The sequence below is a fragment of the Lepidochelys kempii genome, chromosome 1 (assembly GCF_965140265.1).
Source record: "Lepidochelys kempii isolate rLepKem1 chromosome 1, rLepKem1.hap2, whole genome shotgun sequence".
NCBI classification, from domain to species: Eukaryota; Metazoa; Chordata; order Testudines; family Cheloniidae; genus Lepidochelys; species Lepidochelys kempii.
The window spans coordinates 151,040,549-151,059,617 of NC_133256.1; the positions used below are offsets into that span (position 1 = coordinate 151,040,549).

The 19,069-nt window shown below is 44.9% G+C and overlaps 1 protein-coding gene across 1 annotated transcript in view; it reads left to right on the top strand.

Moving 5' to 3' along the window:
• Nucleotides 1–16,113, top strand: part of OTC (ornithine transcarbamylase) — a 38,449-nt gene extending 22,336 nt beyond the window's left edge. The window contains exons 6-10 of the mRNA XM_073358322.1: nucleotides 6,939–7,061; nucleotides 9,188–9,241; nucleotides 9,322–9,471; nucleotides 11,410–11,547; nucleotides 13,884–16,113. Of these exons, the coding sequence (XP_073214423.1) occupies nucleotides 6,939–7,061; nucleotides 9,188–9,241; nucleotides 9,322–9,471; nucleotides 11,410–11,547; nucleotides 13,884–13,943 (525 nt within the window). The 3' untranslated portion in view covers nucleotides 13,944–16,113. The remainder of the gene's footprint in view (nucleotides 1–6,938; nucleotides 7,062–9,187; nucleotides 9,242–9,321; nucleotides 9,472–11,409; nucleotides 11,548–13,883) is intronic.
• The last annotated feature ends 2,956 nt before the right edge of the window (nucleotides 16,114–19,069 follow it).

Here is a 19,069-nt window from a genome sequence, read left to right on the forward strand (position 1 = left end):
ATCATTTTCCTGAAATTTAACTAACCAATCCTAACATATTGTAACATGATTATGTAACCAATTATATCCCACCACCTTAATTAGTTTACACCCAGCAAAATTAATTATAAGCAGACAGAAACAATCACAGAACCAGACAGAGATTATACAGACAAACAATAGCAAAGTGGGAACTATAATGACAAAACAATACAGAAGTGAGGATTTCACATCCCAGCTATTGATAAGTGAGTTCTTGCCAGACAGGATGCTATCAAACTAAGTTTCCTTTTACATTTTCTAGGCACTTCCCTTTCTCTGGAGGTGATAGGCACTATCGGGACAGGATTGTATTACTAACAGCCCAATAGCACCTCCTTTCAATGTGACTAATTTGGAATGTGAGGATATGACCGTTCACTTTCCATCTTATGGCTGCCTCGGTTGCTTAGCCAAAGACCTTAGCCTAAGAACAGGGCCTCAGACTGTCACAGTAAGAGAAGGCCCCTACGCTGGCAGACAGTGATTTTGATTCTTTCTTTTATACCTCTATAACTAGCCAAGTGATAAGAATACACCTAAATTCTTAGAGTACAGGCCTTTGCAGACAGGCCTGAATATCTATATCCTAACAGTTCCTGACTCCCAGCCCTGCCCTGTGTTTTTCTGGGAGAGGTTAGAGGTAGACAGATAGGATGAGATTTTGTGTTTTGTCTGTAAGAGGGCACCTTGGGGGAGTGGGAGCTAAGCCACTTTAGTACGCTCCTGATTCTGGACTGTTCTGCTTCCCTCCATATAATTTAGACAAGTCCAGGCTCCTGTTTATGTTACTTCACCCTTACTGGGCTGCCCAAAATGTAGACCCACCCTGAGAGACCACTGCCAACCCCCAACCTCTCCACCACATCCTTCATACCAAGGTTTGCAAGGGGGTCTTCAGAAGGTAGACTCACCGCTATCTCCCACACTCCCTGACTCTTCCCCCAGCCAGACCGGGCACTTTTGGCCTCTTCCCCTTATACTGCTCTGGCCTTTTTACCCAGAGTAAAAGAAGTGGAGCCTGGGTAAAAATCTCACCCATAGACTATTGGTGATGGCTACCCACATAGCCTCTTTTCCTCTCTGGCTTGCACTTCTGCAGTGGGATTTCCTTGGTTTTGTTCTCTCATGTATCAGACAGTAGCAGGAAACATATTGTCCTGTTGCATACTGTGTTGTAGTTGCAAAAACCAGTATTTTAATAACTCAGTGAATTTCACCAGTTCCAAGAACAGAGGTAGGATATTGCACCCGAACCGTTAGCTCCATAGAGTCCAGATGTTACTTCCTGTAACAGGACTACAGGGTTTTGCAAGATTTTCAGGGAGATGAAGGCATATATTATCTGAACATTGACTGTAGGAAGACTAATCTAGGGGAGCATCCTCCTAGTTATTTTTAAAATCAGCTAAAATGCCATTTTTGTGATATTTGAATTGATAGGCTGCGTACATATGAAATCTGTCGGACAGATGTACACACAAAATGCAATAGCAACAGAGAAACATTAAAGTAGGTGTGTATCTAAACAAGTCTAACCCCAGAAAGGTTTTTTCTTTAATAATAGCTATTACCTTAGCGTTATAAATATTTTTCTGCAATTTCTCTTTTGTCAGTATGCCCCCAGAATTCTTCCAGTAGAGGACTGATTTTTCTTTTTACTGTGCGTGCCAGTGGATCTCCATTTTCCCCGAATCTCTGCATGCTTTAACATCATTTTATTCTTCTCTGTTATAATTCCCATTAATTTGTTCTTCTTCTTTTTTACAGCATCACTTTTGCTATTTTAGTTTACACATGCATACTTCAGAAAGTGCTTCTGGTTTACTTTCAGAGCTTTCTCTATTCCTGTCCTGTGTTCAGAGCACTGCATTTCTGACAGGCTGTGAGTTGTGCTCCAGTCACGAAGACTGTGTTCATATGCCTCCGATTCAGTGTCTTATTCTGTAGCCATTGCCTGACTAACCTGGAGTTCTCACATGTTAACTCCATAAGACAGCTTTCCCTTTGCCAATGCTCAGCTTTAACTCTGTCACCTAGAGTAGGCATTGTGCAATGAAGTATTTTTTCTTGCCACAACTATGACCTTCTTTTTCCAACCAGTTGGTGAGCTGAGTATCCTCCTGGGTGTAGTTATGACCCACCAGATCTTCTGCAAGTGTTTTGAGACCCAATTTTGGTTGTTCTTGAGACCTGGCCTTCTAGGATTATAGGCTTGTATGCCTTTAGTGTACACACAGGTTTTCCATTCTCTTCCATGCTTAAGGCGCATGACTGCCACTTCCATAGTTCATCCAATGCTTAAACTCTGTTCGATATAAGCTCTGGCTTACTTGGTGTTCTGTGAAGCTTGACTGATGAACAATTTTGCACTATTTAGATCTTGATCTCTCTGTCCATGTCAGCTGACTCACATGTGAGTGTGGATCAGTTTGTCAATGCCTCACCTGGTTCTTATCTCACTTGTCTGAAGTCATATGTTTCCTACACCACAATCCTTTTTGTAAAGAAGTGGTCAGGCACAATGCTCACTCTTTCTCAAGGCTATCCTCACCTCTGCTAACCGGTTAGTTGACCAGTGATATATAAATATCATTGCCCTCTTTGTCCACAAAGTAGCAGAAGTGAAACTTGGAATTTCAATATCAAGTAGAGCTGACAGATTTCGGAGTCTGCTTGTCTATTTCTGCCATTGTTGAGTGACTGCTCCATCCTCATAGATAGTGAATGCTGGGCATGTCAGGAAATACAAATACCATGCTGCTTTTTAATTTTTGTTTGTTGCTCACTTTATTATCTTTGTTTTCTTTCAGAACCTTTCTTTCAGAACATGCTCCTTCACCCCCTTTAAGTTTTCTATTCCTTTATTGTTGTAGACTTTGAGAAGTTCCTCTTTAAGTATTTTCAGTACCGTGAGTTGTTGCACTATTGCCCAAATCAAAGACAACTGCCATATTGTCCCTGTTAGCTTCTTTTGCCATCAAAAAGCTTCTATGTGGCCCACAGAACCCAAACTAAGAGATTCTTGTCACTCACTTCATGAGAACGGCCATACTGGGTCAGACCAAAGGTCCATCTAGCCCAGTATCCTGTCTTCCGACAGTGGCACATGCCAGGTGCCCCAGAGGGAATGAACAGAACAGGTAAGCATCAAGTGATCCACCCCTGTCACTCATTCCCAGCTTCTGGCAAACAGAGGCTAGGGACCCCATCCCTGTCCATCCTGGCTAATAGCCACTCATGGATCTATCAAATGATGAGTGCTCATATTATGGTAGCACCTAGAGATCCCAACCAAACCAGGTCTCTATTGTACTAGGTGTGGTATATACACGTAGTAAAAGACAGTCCCTGCCCTGGAGACTTTACAGTTTAAATAGATAAAATGGGAAACAGAGGTAAAGTGACTGGCCCAGGGTGTCACAGCAAGTCAGTGGCAGAGCCAGGAATAGAAGACAGGTCTCCTGACTCCCACTCTGAAGCACTATCCACTGAACCACGCTGCCTCCTGTACAAATATGTTTTCTGGCTACCCCACTAGATTTATGTTTTAAATTATGCCAAATTATTGACTCATTAGTCAAATGCATGCTATAATTGAATCCTGTATGATTAATATTGTCAATAATTTACAGTATCAACTCAAGCTGGTGTTACAGTTTGTGGCTGGCTAGAAAGAAAATCAGATGATGAGATAGACCTGAAACTTCCTAATTAACTAAACTAGCCTCTTCCACTTTCAGAAGGAGAGGCTTGCGGCATGGCTTCCTTTAAAATAAGCAAGCAAACAAAAATAACAACAACTGATGTGTATTCAGTTTGTGTTTTTTCTGAAATTTTCTGATAAGCTGCAGCCCAGGGTAGGGACTGCATGAAACCTGGAAACTAAGTCTCGACATGAAAAGAAATAGATTGTATGGGCAACTTTAATCATATAGGTGGGTCTTTTCAGTAAAGAGCAGAAGCCAAGTTTTGTTGCATTTCAGAGCACTCCCAGACTGCCAAAGGGAGGCAATCATGTGGGGGAAAGGGCTCCAGACTTTAAGAACATTCAGTTTTGTGGTTTTACTTAAAACCAAAATACTTGGTTGTCATGCCTAAAATGAAAAGGGAAACTGTAGTGCAATCTTGGCCAACTGGATAAAATACCTAAGGCCGCGTACTAGGGTTGAGGGTGGAATGACAGCAGAGAAAAGTCACATGTCACTCTCTGTGGCTTCATTGTCATGGTCCTGGTTTAACCTAGATTGTTACCATTACAGCAAAAGTCTCTTGCTGTATTCCTTCTGTGCAGTTTTACAAGCAGTGAACTCTAAAATAGAAAAAGGAGAAGTGCAAACCATACAGGGTAGCTCCTAAGCTTCCTCAGAGCTCCTTCCTCTGGATTTGGGTCAGCACAACGCCCTTGTATCTCGCAACCATTTTTAAGGCTGCGTTTCTCAATGTTTTAGCATGGGCCGCATTTTAATATAAAGTTGGCTGTGTGGACCATCTCTGCTCCTATTTGCCATCCCATAGCATCTCTGTGGCCAAACTGGCTACATGAGAACATCACATAGGAAAGTATTTAATATATGTTTGCTTCTTTTAATGCAGTTTAGCATCTGGAAATAAAGAGGAGCTGGCACCATAGGAGTGGCCAGCTTTCCATGGCCCACCAACAAGTGCCTCACACACTACAGTTTGTAACTTCAGTTTTAAAGTAATGAGCCCAAAGAGGCTCAGTTGCAACTAATTAGCTCCCAGCTGGGAGTTCCACCCTGCTACTACTGTACCCTAGATGGGAATTAACCCCTGAAACTAGAGGCTTGGCATGGCCTCCTCTGAGGACACCACTAGAACGGGATACAGTGGGGCTTTTGGGGATGCAGGGAAAATCTGTCCAGCTGTTACTCTCCAATACCCTGTATCCACCAAGTCCTATCCTGTTCTTTTGTAAACCCCTAATAGTATTCCAGAAACATCCTTTCAGCCAGTGATCTGCCTACGAGTCATTTGCATTATGATTCCAGCTGGTGAAATGGTTGTAGCTGTGCCGGGAGGAGATGCAATTGCCTGCCAGCTACAAGGACAAACCAAATTGGCAATGCTGGGCTTACTACTGGGGATTTGTGAAGCCTCCCAAAGGATGATATGGGCCTGGGGTGAAGTCAGGCACCAGAGATTGGCTCTCAAGTACTTTTCTATGAATTACATTAAATATCCCAAATGTTGCTATTTTTGACACAAAAAAGCTGTGGCCACTGTCAGAAATTACGATATTTTTGCCCTGGAACAAGTCCACAAAAGTTGCTTTGGAGAGGCCATCTCTGGGAGAGAAAGGGGAGTTCCCTCTCTATTCTTGTTCAGGCCCCCAGATCTCTGCTGAGACTGTCTACATGGATGCTTGTCCACTATGCCAAACCCCAAGTCTTTTAATTTAAATAATTGTTCAATGGCAATGGCTTTTGGCTACTACAATACAACAGCAAACTGGGCGGGAACGGGTGACCTAGGGCTCTAGATCATGTTTCAAGTCCTCTCATCCTTACTGGGGGCACAGGGGAAAGAGTGAACATATTTGGTTTTATCTTTGTATAAAAAGCATATTGCCCTGGAGTTACTATGGTACATCCAGAGATGCTTATTTTAAATAAGCCCCTTTTTTGAAAAGGACCTTCAATTGGTCTGATCAGCAGAACTGTGGAGCTCATTTCCAGTTGCTCCTTCTTGGGTCTTGCATATACTGAGTATTTGCCCCCACTTCCAGCCATCAATGGTATATACGGGTATAGCTGCCCTGGTACAAACCCTAACTGTAAACTGACAGAGCCACTATTTGTACTGGTGGCATTTACCTCAGTTTGAAACCTCTACCACTACTAACTGTGGCTTTCCTTAACTATACAAATTTGTACTGCTGCAGCTACACCAATGGCCGTAACTGGGGCAAATCCTCAGTGCAGACACGGCCTGACCGTGAGTGCCCATAGCTGGTTTTAAAATGTTGACGATTGCTAAACCTTTTGATACATGTGCAAAGCTAAAAATAGAAATAGGAATTTCACTCCACTTGACTCCCAGTAGACTTGGAGTGGGATTTTCAAAGCATCTAAGTGTCATAGGAGTACAATTCTCCTTGGCTTTCAAGACAACTTCTCTTTGTAGATCACCTAAGAGCTTTTGAAAATCCTGCCCTTTACCTTTTGATAGCTATATATATTTCTGCTATGAAAACACTACAATAAAAGTTTAAGTCAAGGTGAAGCAATAACACTCTGCTATATATAAGACGGGGTTCTCAAACTTCATTGCACCGTGACCCACGTCTGATAACAAAAATTACTACACGACCCAGGGGGGCAAAGCCGAAGCCCAAGGGCTTCAGCCCCAGGTGGGAGGCCTGTAGTCTGAGGCCTGTAGTCTGAGCCCCGCTGCCCAGCGCTGAAATCAAAGCCTGAGCCCTGCTGCTCAGCCGGGCGGTGGGACTCAGGCTTTGGCTTTGGGCCCCTGGGCCCCAGAAAGTCTAATGCCAGACCTGGTGACCCCATTAAAATGGGGTCATGACCCACTTTGGGGGCCTAACCCACAGTTTGAGAACTGCTGGTATAAGACAAGGGGGTATACTCATTTAGTTGTCTTTTCTTGGATTTAAGGGGGTATACTCATTCAGTTGTCTTTTCTTGGATTTAAGTTCAGCTGTAGGATGCTTTTTTTCGCTCAGCTTTGTAAAGTCTTATTGCTGGTTTCTGGAGTGACCATCCTGTGACTGCTACAGGTTTGATCAAAGCAATGCTCCACACATGACAGCTACTCATAATTGAAGGTGGCAAAGTTACACTCACTAGTGTAACTAGTGTTGTCACCACTCCTGGCACCTTTTGCCACTTGTTTGCTGAATCTCCAAAATCATAATTGCGGTATTGTTATTTGCTTGTGAGGAACACTATGGATATCTGAAGGGGCTCACAATAAGCTGGATTGGTGATGGAAACAATGTCCTGAACTCCATCCTGATGAGTGCTGCTAAATTTGGAATGCATCTGCGTGTCGCTACTCCAAAGGTAAGAGAGTCCTGCACTTCGAGGAAGGGAAGTAAAACTTTCTAAGACTCAAGTTCTATTCTCAGACACTTGCATACCTCCTAGAAGCTGTGTATCTGGCTAGCCTGTGCATAGGCCACACAAGTGTGAAGAGGTTCCTCCCCCATCATTGTGCCACCACAATGTAGCCCACAGTGAAAACATGCTGAATTATTATTTATTTCTAGAGGGGCTAAAGTGCAGTTTCATGCAAAGAAAGAGATAAGCTCTCTACCCCACATTACTTACAGTCTAAAAAAGACCACCATTATGTGCTTCACTATGGGGTCTCAGTACCTTGATTTAAGGAGATCCCCAGGAAGACATAGTGTAACACCATCAGACCCCGGTTATTGATAGGTGGGATTGAACCTGGGACTTCTGGAGCTTAGTGCATGAGCCAAAAGTCAACTGGCTCTTAACTAAGGCTGTAGAGCAGACTCATTTAATTCTTTCTAACTGGTCTTGGTGCCACTAGATGGGACAGAACACCAGACGCAGACAGTGTGTGGTTTACAATAGCACATAGCCTATACCAGTGTTTCACAACCTTTTCAAGTTGGCAACCACTTATTCAAAGTAAACAAACACCAAACCACTTTATATTTACCATAGAAGTATTCCAGTGAGAACAATGCTAAGGCAATATAATTTATTTGTGTGTGTCCTGGAAGGTTGACAGAGAATACTTCCCTTAAAGGGTAAGGATGTGTGGGGAGTGGAGGAGTGAGATTTTCTTTGCTTTAGATTATAATAAAATTTTCAACATCTCATGATGCCCCTGATTTCCTTTCTGGTTCATCAGTTCAGAAACACTGGCTTAGGCACAGCAGATGGAGAGGAACAGGGTGTCAAGCTGGAATATAAATCTCCTTATCTTTGCTATTTGGTATCATAGTTGCCTTAATCTCAATGGATATGCACGTTTTGTTTGGTAGATTTTTTACATAGATTTGCTTTTATATATAAATTAAAATGCAACATGACTCATTGGGGCAGGGACTGCCCTTCTACAGTGTGTTTGTGTTGTACTCTACCTAATGAGGTCCTGATCCTGACTGGGGCCTTTCAGCACCTACTTAAATATAAATAATAGAATTGTGCAGGGGATGGACACTGGGCTTCCCAAAATTTTGCTTTGTTCCAAATCGGAATGAAACTTGAAAGTTTCAGAAGTCTCTGGAAAGGAAAATTACAAAGAACTCCTTGCTTTACATTGACTGAAATTTTTCATTTAGACAAAATTGTTTTGTTTTAATTTTAACTTAAAAATCTGATAACATATAGTATAATACAGAATAAAAAATCAAGACAAAGTTATTTCAAAATGAAAAATTGAAATAATCTGTTTCAAAAGTGTCAAAATGGAATGTTTTAACATTGTTGGAACACCTTGTTGATGAGGCCTGGCCTGGCCTGGCCTGGCCGGAATAACTAACACCTGGAGGGAGGTCTCAACAGTTTTTGGAGGATAGGATTAGGGTGATAAAGAGATCAGTAGGCTGAAAACAGAACATTTGTGCTAAATAAGCTAAATAAATATGTCAGCAGGCTAAAAAGACAGAATGTCTGAGCCAGCTAAGATAAGAGGGAGAACACCCAGAGAAACATTTACTAGTAACAAGAATAACAATATATGGACAGAATATGCTTCACAGGGATTGGTTCCTGCAACATAATCAAACCAATCCCAAAACGTATAATGCAATGTTTAGTAAATGCAATGTGTAACTCTCTATATATAAAAGAAGTGGTTCGCTGAGTAACTTTGAATGTGTGGTATGCCCTACCCACTCCCTGCGTTTGTGTCTGATCAACTCAGCTTTGCATTGCTGTATGCCAAGTAAAAATATCAGTGACGATGTCTGGAGTAGAACAGAGTTCTTGGGAGGCCACGTGGAAACAGTTCTCGAAGGGAATTCCAACACACCTTTCCCCAGTTTTTCTCCAAAATGTAATTTCAGTAAAATCGACGCAGTTTTGCAGAGCATTTTGATTTAGACAGAACAGCATTCTCCCATGGGAAATGGTTCCATCAAAGTTTTTCTGACCAGCTCAATAAAATAATAATGTAAATGTGCATTGTAACGTTATCATCTTTTTGACAGGGCTTTGAACCGGACCCCAACATAGTTAAAGTAGCTGAAGGGTACTCCAAAGAGGTATGAGCCAGTATGTTAAATATGGTTTACTTTATGTTTTAAATGAAGTTGTCTGACCTCCCCTGCCTTATTCACATTAGTATGGCACCAAATTGTTTTTCACAACTGACCCCTTGGAAGCTGCAAGTGGAGCCAACGTCCTAGTTACGGACACATGGATAAGTATGGGACAAGAAGAGGAGAAGGCAGAGCGAATGAAGGCTTTTCAAGGTTACCAGATCACAATTCAGGTAAAGGTCAAGTTGACAGTGTTTCCAGCTCTTGTGAATGTTTTGTGAGTGATGGTATTTCAGAGGGCTTTGGAGCTGGTCTTGCGATGATGCGAGAAGCTCCTGCCCCCTTGTAAAGTTCAGCCCTGCCAGAAGCTGGCTGAGTCTTTCCCCTTCACTTGCTGTTCTCACGGCGGGAGGGAAGGGGAGATCAAAGTGCCCAGCAGCTCAGGGATGCTCCTCTCCCTTCTCCCATAAGAAACACAGACAGGACTGTGCCTCTGCTCCTCCCCCACCCCCCTGCAGTACCTGGCCTGGGAAGGGGCAGAGGGGGGTGAAGAGCCCCTAGAGCCGCCCCCTCCAGCCTGGTAAGGGAAGAAGCCCCTTCCCCACCCCCCGCAGGTCTATGAGAAAGGAATGAAGAACACCAGGAGAAGCAGAGCTGAGTGGGCTGGATGGGGGGAGGGGAGGGTGGAGGCTGATGGGGTAGGGGAACTGAACTGAGGGTGGGGGCTGGGTGAGGGCAAAACTGAGGCGGGAAGGGGACAGGATTAATTGCTGGGCAGAGGGTGGGCAGATTAGGGGTGAGAATTCCTGCAGCAGAGGCCAGAATCACCTTACCCAATACATTTGGGAGAGTGGACAGCAGTAGCTGCCACACATAGACACACTGGGGATGGGCTCGGGTTGTTTAAAAATTAAAAAACAGACCAAAAAACCACAATATAATCTTTTTAAAAAAATCTCCTGATTTTTTTGGGGAGGCAGGTGAAGTGTCGGACTCATGATTTTTGATCTCTTGAGGTTGGCAGTACAGAGTTTATTTGTTCTGGTCCACTTCTGTAGATTCCATTTTTAAAGATCAACACCATCAAAGCACTCATTTGGTAGTTCTTATGAGGAAATGTCATGGGTATTGGTGTATACTTCACACCAATGCAAAGCCCCCTAACCAACACAATTGCTATCTGAGTTACCTGAGGCTTCCCCGCCAAGCTTTCTCTTTCAGTCTGGCCTTTCTGGATGGGCTCTTACTGAATGCATAAATCTGGGGCACAAACAGAGGGGAGAGTCAAGGCTCTGCTTTCTCCCCTTTTCAAGGACTCTTTATTTAACCTTCTGGTCCTCCCAGCCAACTCTCCTTATTATATCCACACTCCAAGAGAAGATCCTTTGACTGTTTCTCAGGCTAAGTTGCAATAATGCTCATATTGCAATTCATAGAGAACACAGCCAGGACACCATGTTGGGCAGATTTGTATGTATCTGTAAATGGGCAAAGCTTTAAATAAATATTTTTAAAAACCCATTTAGCTGAAATATTTATCAGAGCAACAACTGCTAGAGATAATGGAAACAAAATATTAGCGATTGGAATATAAATAATGACATTTTAGTCTCTGTTAGAATCAGTGATCTAACTGATCATGTTTTAACTCTCGGTCCCCAGAATGCTAGTAGGAGGCATGGTTCAACTTGCTTAAAATGCTGTAATCCTTTGTTCATCTATTAGATTGATGTATTATGAGTTACTGATGTCAAAAGAATTGACCAAGGCCTTTTTAGGCCTGTCTTAATATGCAGTTATTGACATTATCCATATATTTTGTTGGCATGTGGTGTTACTGTCCAGGGTGTACTTATTGATTGACCTGCTGCTTCACCACAATTTTTACTCTCCTTTCAAAGACAAAAGTCTAGTGATGAAATCCTGGCCCCACTGAAATCAATGGTAAAATTCCCATTGACTTGAATGGGCCCAGGATGTCACCATGGATTCTTATCTTATTTGCACTCGTATCAATCTGGACTAACTCTGCTGACATCAGTGGAATTACTTGGGGTTCGCACCAAGTGTAAATGAGATCAGAATCTGGCCCAAACCAGTTGCTCACCACTTAAAGATCTTGCTAATGTACCATCACATCACTCAACTCTTTCATGCTTTTTTATCTTTAGACTGGAAAATATGCAGCCTCTGACTGGACCTTTTTACACTGTTTACCAAGAAAGCCAGAAGAAGTTGATGATGAAGTATTTTATTCTCCACAATCACTGGTTTTCCAGGAGGCTGAAAACAGAAAATGGACAATTATGGTATGAAAAGCAAATAACAGTTTGGGCATGGGTGGCCGGTGACCTGGCTGTTGGGGGCAGCTAGTCCCTCCCCTTGTGTCCAAAACCCCACCTCACCTCTCCCGTTCTGTCCCCCTCCCCTTCAGGAGCCCAGAGCACCCCCACCACAGACTCCGGCCCCAACTCCAGGCAGCCACGGGGCGAGGCCCCAGCCCTGGTGCTCCGGGCAGCAGCACGGTCAGCCCTGGTGTGCCAGGCGGTGCAGCCGTAGTACCAGCCCCCTGAGTCCCTACAGGAGGCAGGCCAGCCAGTACCAGCCAGCCCGGGCCAGCTAGGGAGCTGGGAACCACAGAGAGGGGGCCTGGCCTGGGGGTGGAGCATGGGCAGGGCCATGCTAGGCTGTTTGGGGAGGCACAGCCTACCTCTGCCTACGATACCTGCCACCCATGAGTTCGGGGTTAGGCAGTACTTGACTATCGTTCTACCCTTCAATCCAGATTTGAATTTAGCATGACTTCTCAGTAAAGCCCGTGCCTTAATATAAATGTTTCAAAACCCTACCCTAATATGTCATGGTTTTAAGTGCATCAAATGTCAACTCTTTCCTGCTTGTACCTAAATCTACTCTTGCTTGACCCAGATTATTTTAATCGAGTGAGATCTACTCTTTCAACTGCAATTTATTGTATGGAAGTCATTGAGTTACACTAGCAATTAGCTTGAGCCTTGTCTACACGTAAAACTTAGGTTGACCCACCTTTGGCACTCGGGTGTGAAAACTCCATACCCCTGAGTGCTGCAGCCACACTGGTCTAAACTCCCAGTGCAGATGCTGGTCAGTCAATGGAAGAATGCTTCCATTGCCCTAACTATCATCCCTTGAGGAGGTGAAGTTACTGCTGCAATGAAAGAACCCTTCTGTCTCTGTAGCGTGTGCCTACACTGTAGGGTTACGGCACCAGCACCATAGCTATGGTAGTGTTGACAATCTCTTAGCTCCACCTCTTTCAAACACTCCAAATACCAATCCCAAGAATGGTGCTATAAAGGCTACAGTTTTAAAAAATGGTTATAGCAGATGGCATCAGAGATGGCTCTCAGAGCTGCCATGGAAGGTAGTGGGAATTTTGCTTGAAGGATTGCAAAATGAAGCCTTTGAAGTAAAAGTATGTGCTCTCTACTTACATATTGGGCTATAGCCCTGGATAACGCTAAGTGTACCATGCGAGCTACAAGAATATATTCAGCATTAAACACAAATTGTAACTCCATCCTCAGTATTCCTACCAGTGTCATATTTTTCACAACTACTAGTTACTGTAGGTTTTAGGTTTCAGAGGAACAGCCGTGTTAGTCTGTATTCGCAAAAAGAAAAGGAGTACTTGTGGCACCTTAGAGACTAACCAATTTATTTGAGCATGAGCTTTCGTGAGCTACATCTGATGAAGTGAGCTGTAGCTCACGAAAGCTCATGCTCAAATAAATTGGTTAGTCTCTAAGGTGCCACAAGTACTCCTTTTCTTTTTGTAGGTTTTAGAACAGTCATGCTGACAAACATCAACCTTCTCGAAGTGAGAAAACAGAAATGGGGTCACCAGCATTCGCAGAGGAACTTGCATTTGTTCTAAGCACACCTTTCCGATCAGATATTACTGTAAAACAGTGGCAATATAAACTAGAGAAAGAACAGAAGTGCACGGTCTGTGTATACAACACATAGAGAAAAACAAATCTGATTAGATACAATCTTACTTCTCTCTGACTGCCACTTTCCAGTACTCTCATTCTACAATTGATATATCTAAAGATTGTCAGAAAGTATGAAGCAAGCAAGAAAGTTGCATGACACACAATACAGCCAGGGTTTTCTATTTTATGGGGCAACAACAACTGTAGTTAAACTGGGCCAAATCTTGAGGTCCTTATTCAAGTAAAACTCCTATTGATGTCAATGGAAATTTTGCTCATGTCTGCATCGAGGGTCAAATTTTGCTCCCATATACACAAGTGCGGATCAGGAGTAACTGCAGACAGAATTCAGTTAAAAAGACTTTAGAATTTGGTCCAGTATTGATATTGGTTCTAGCATTGTTTTTCTGAACTCCACCCCTATTGTGCATTCACGTATGGTGTGCACAGAGGAAACCTATTGAATACTAACAGAACACACTAATTTTTAGACTCTTTGATGTTTTGCCATTGGAAATTCTAGAAAATAAATCTAAGCATGCAGTTTCTGCTGGGAAAAATCGTTTTCAGCACAAAGCCTTGGAACTCAAAAATATTTTTTCCCTGTTTATTTTGTTTGCAGTGTCTGTTTCCAATATGACTGGGGTTTTTTTTCCCTCCCCCTCTAGGCTGTCATGGTTTCCCTGCTGACAGATTACTCACCACAGCTGCAGAAACCTACATTTTGATGCTTGGGTTCCTGCCAAGAGAAAATATTCCTCACCAGCAGAATATTCTGGTCTGCAAATATATAGCTGTCTTTCATACAGGATCAAAGCAATGAATGATTCCTTCATAAAATTGCATAGGTTGGCTCCACTGAATGTATGATATTGCTTTGCACTCATGAAAACCTTGGAGATGATGTGAATTAAACAGTGCAGCATTGCAAGAGTAGCGCTTTTTCTAGATGCTTTAAGTTCTGTAGCTTTTATATCGATTCATGTCTTTTAAGTTTTCCAAAGCTGTAGTTTAACAAATGGATCCAGCAGTATCATAAGCAGTGGTTTATGTATGGTGTGGTAGAACTAGTGTTGTAAAGCTCCAAATCTATTATATAACCACTATGCAGCTGCCCCTAAATCTACTGGGTTTTCTTGCTGATCTCGGAGCACATGTGCAGAGAACTAGCACCTCCTTACTATACTCTGGGACCTCAACATTCCCTTGTTAGTACAATTTCCCTAGCTGCACCCTGGCCACCTTGTAACCCCACCTCAGTCTGGGTTTGAGACCGCAGAGGCTCTGTCAGATTATCATAAACAGGAAAATTCCTGAGGGCTTGCTGGAGAATAGTGATGTGGTTCACACAGAGGGACTGCCACAGGGTTGGGTATGGGAGAAGAAAGATGGCAAGAAGTATGGGCTCACTATTCTTCCTCGCCCCGCTCCGTCATCCCCCCCGGACAGAATTTTGGCTAATGAAGCAAGTCTTCCCTTCTTTTCATACTCTCTGTGGCAAAAACCAGAGATGAGGTGGTCCTAAGTGAATGTTGCTGTATGGCAGGAGTTTGCTAGGTTTCATCTAGCAGTGACATGTGGTGTACATACAAGTTAATCCCTCTTGGTAGTAAACAGAAGTTTGTGACAACTGTAGGTTGGTTGTGAATTTTTGAAATTTCAGTGAAAACTTGACATAAAATGTTTTCAAACCTTTCCCCAAATTTCTATCTTTTTTAAACCAGCTCTTAGATGAGTTGGAATTTTTCAAAAAGGTGAAATTCCAGCAAAAAAATATTGATGAAAAAATCTCAAAACAATCTAGTGCATTTTTTTTCTGCAGTTTTTGACTAGCTCCAAACACTATTTGATCCACTTCACAATTGGAATTCACTGCTGGGCCACACATTATTGAAACAGCATTTCATAGGGGATAAAAAAAATTCTTTTAAAACCCATTTGACTACACAGTGTGTGATTGATTCAGTTTTTCATTTGTGTATCTCTTGTCAAAATTACATTACAAAATCAGAAGAGCTTCAATAATCATGTGATTATTTTGATCTCAAAGAAGATGATCAAAGCAGTTAAGATAGATGAAGAGGGCATTTACATGGAAATAATATCCAACCCAGAAGAATGAATGTTTTACTTCCCCATTTTGTGTATGTGTATGGTGTTCGCACAGATGTGTGCACTCTGGCATATGTTTGGTTGTACTAGGTACGGCTTAGTGAATTTGGCCTCAGTGCAGCAAGGTACTTCAACATGCGTTTAGTCCCAATGAAGTTAATGGGATTAGTCACATGCTTAAAATTACCCAGCTGCCTATGTACCTTGATGAATCAAAGCCTTAATGCTTGTTGAGAGTTAGCCAATTACTTTTTGCCAATCCTTTCCCAAAATTGTATTTTGTTGCGGTTCAATGACAAGACAGCACAGAGCTTTAAGCAAGCAAACAGGCTGGTCTGCCAACGGACTTCTGCCTGTCAGCTTTCCACCCTCTCCTTTATTCTTTCTCTCCCCCCGCGCATTACATTCTCCAATAGATAAAAGGAATACACTGGCTTTGTTTAACATTATTTACCAATTTCTATCTACCGCATTCCTTGCTCTCGGGCCTTGAGCCCAGTCCTGGGAGGCTTCCCACGGTTCATGTCATCTGGGCGAGATTCCAAGGTTCATGCCCTTGAGAGGAGCTGTGTGTGCACAGCTCCTACACAACACTCAGGGTGTGCCCTGAATGTTGCCAAGCGCATGAACCTTGTATGAATCCTACAGTATTTAGGATAAAACTAATCTTATTATGGTCTGGATTAATATACTGTCATAAAAGACAGATGGCTTTTTAATAACACTTAATTTTATTGTTGATATTTTCAAGGATAAATATTTTACAATAAACTCATTTAAAAATCACCTTCTGTCTTACCTACCTCTGTGCTTCGGTTTCCTGATCTGTAAAATGGGCCTAATAATACTTCCTTACCTCACAAATGTGTTGCGAGATTTAATTAATTAGCGTATGTAAAGCATTCAAGATCTTTGGATGGAAGTTGCTGTAGATGTGCAAGGTACTATTATTCCTTCCAAATGTGTCATGAATTCATTACACCGATAAGCGAGAGATGAATGCAGATGAGGTAAGCAATGCAGAAGCAATAAAATGGAAAGATTTTATGGGAAAAATATTTTCCAGTTATTAGCAATCAAAGAACCTAAAACAAATGTATATTAGATGACAGCATGTAATGCCTTGCAGTGTCCTTCATTATGTTTATTATGCTTTAATCAGTAGAAGTGTTATTTTCATTGGTAAATGTACTTGAAGTTGTTGGTTTTTTTTAAAACATGGTTACTTGGAATGTCGTGATTGCTGCAGGGGTAGAACCCAGATCCTCCTTCTCCAGAAGCCCTGTGCCCTTCTTACTTCAGTTAAAGAAGAATCAGTTCTAGTAGTACAGGGCCTATGATACATAGGGTGACTTACATTTCCCTATGCTGAATACGGGACACCTGGTAAAATTACTTGTATTCAAGCGAGTTCAATGGCAATCAATGAGAACTATACAGTACAAATGTTCAAATTAACATCAGGTTGACTGAGCCCCTGTTAAAAAGAAACACTGCGTAGTTGGATTCTTTTTATTTACCTTTTTTTTTTTTAAGGCTTTAGGGTACACATGGGGAGCGGTGACACATGCACTCCCATACACCTCTCTCACACAGGGAGGTGGTGACTGACTGACCCTCCCCTCCCTGCCTGGTGCTTTCCACCCCTCATGCAGGGGCGGATTAGGGTTTTGTGGGGCCCCTGGTCCAGAGCAAGTGGGGGGCCCCTCTCCACCCCTTCCACCTGCCCTCCCCCTGCTCTCCTCCTGCCAGGGCAATGGGGCTGAGGCGCGGGGCTTCCCCCGCCCGCCTGGCGCTCCAGCCGGGGAGCGGGGTCGGGGCACGGAGGCTTCCTTTGCTCTGCCCGCCTGGCGCTCCAGCCGGAGAGCGGGGGGAGCCCCCATTTCCCGACCCTGCTCCCCACTGGAGTGCCGGGTGGGTGGAGCAGGTCAGGGCGGCACCCATTTTTCCAGGGCCTCCCAATTGGCCGGGGCCCCTGGGCATGAGCCCCATGGGCCCAGTGGCTAATCTGCCACTGCCTCCATACATGGCTGGGCCCCCAGGACGGACTAACTTCTTTTGGTACCTGGTGCCGCATCTTCCCAAGGCAAAATGTGGCAGGGGCATGAAGGGTCACATGCCCCCCCGCCAGATTTCTCCCAGGGTTCACACCAGAATGTGGCCAGCAGCAGCCTTTCAGCACTGTGCAGGAGAGAAGGGACAGGAGCTGCTTCCAGCTACAGGGGAGCACGGAGGATGTGGGGGATGACTTGGCCAGTGTCTTTGAAGAGATCATCTCTACCCCCTCCTCCCCCTCTGTCCTCCCCAGTGGCTGGAAGCAGCTTGTCCATTCCTGCCCGCACAGTGTCTAAAGGAAGCGAACGCCTCCAGGGTGCTGCTGGCCACCGACATAACCCAGCCGCCTCCTGTCCCCTGGCCACAGTGCGGGCACAGTGCACCAGGGCCCAGGGAACCTAACTGCAGGGGCTACAGCGAACCCAGCCAGAGAGGTGGCTCAGCAGGAGAGGGTGCCTGGGGGATAGAGCAGCCCCACACTCCCTGTGGGCAAGACCCAGGGTGGGGGGAGGAGGGGTAAAGAGGGTGCTAAGGGCTGTTGTGGAGCCCACAGGCTCAGGGCACAAACAGGCTGGAAATCGCTTCCCTCCCGCCACTCCAGAGCTTAGCTGAGGAGCAGAGAGGCTTTGGCACATGCAGGGTTCGGCTCCTTCTGGCCAGTGCCCCGGGCCAGAGGTTTTCGGGCTTTCCTGGGGTGCCAGCCCAGCCAGAGGCAGTGGGGGAAGGACGGAGCCATGGACGGTGGGTATTGTAGGCAGGGGGAGGCAGAGCCTCCTCAAACAGCCTTGTGTGGCCCTGCCCACGCTCCACCAGGCCCCTTCCTTCCTGCTGCTCCCTTCTGTGGCCAAGAGCTGGGACAGGCAGGCTGGGCACCATGGTGCGCAAGACCAGACCATGCCATGCCACCCGTCCTCCCGGAGCTGGGACCACATTGGTGCTAGGAGCACTCCAGTGGTGCTGCCCACTCACCCAGCACTAGGACCATGTTGGGGCCAGGGGCACTCCGGCAGCACTGCCCACCCACCCAGTACTGGGGCTGGGGGAACACGGAGGGGGCAGTGGCCAAGGGGGGGTGGGGTGATCCGGGCTCCAGCAGGGGAGCAGAAGGGGCGGGGCCATGGTCAGAGGGGAGGGGCTGGGAGCTAGCCTCCCCCATGGGTGTGTTCACCCGCTGCCCACGGGCCAGTCTCTTGGAGAGCTGAGCGCTCCAACCAGTGGCTGGATCTCTGCACAGCGATGGGAGTGGGACGTGCCCTCCCATGTGCAATATAGAGGAGCAGCGTGACTGTGGGGTGCGTGTGAAGGGACAAAGCAGGGAGAGGACTGTGAGATGGGAAGCATGTAAAGGGCCAATGAATGGGCAGCAGAGGCAACATGTAACCGGTCACTGCCCGGCGCCTGCCTGCACTCACCAACCCCTGCAGCTCGCAGCGTGCAGCCAATGCCGGCCAGAAATGGAGCGGGGCTCTGTTGTCCGAGAGCCAGCACACAGCAAGGACTGTGCTGATGGACCAGCAGGAGGAGTGGCCAGACCTGTGTGCTGCAGCTTTGACCCACCACCAGCCTTGCACACTCACCCCTATCTTCAGCCACTGGACCCTCCACTCACCGCTGGTGGGCAGGCGGCTGGTGAGCAGGGATCTGGCCAGGACTGATGCGTAGGAGACAGAAAATATGGGACAATTTG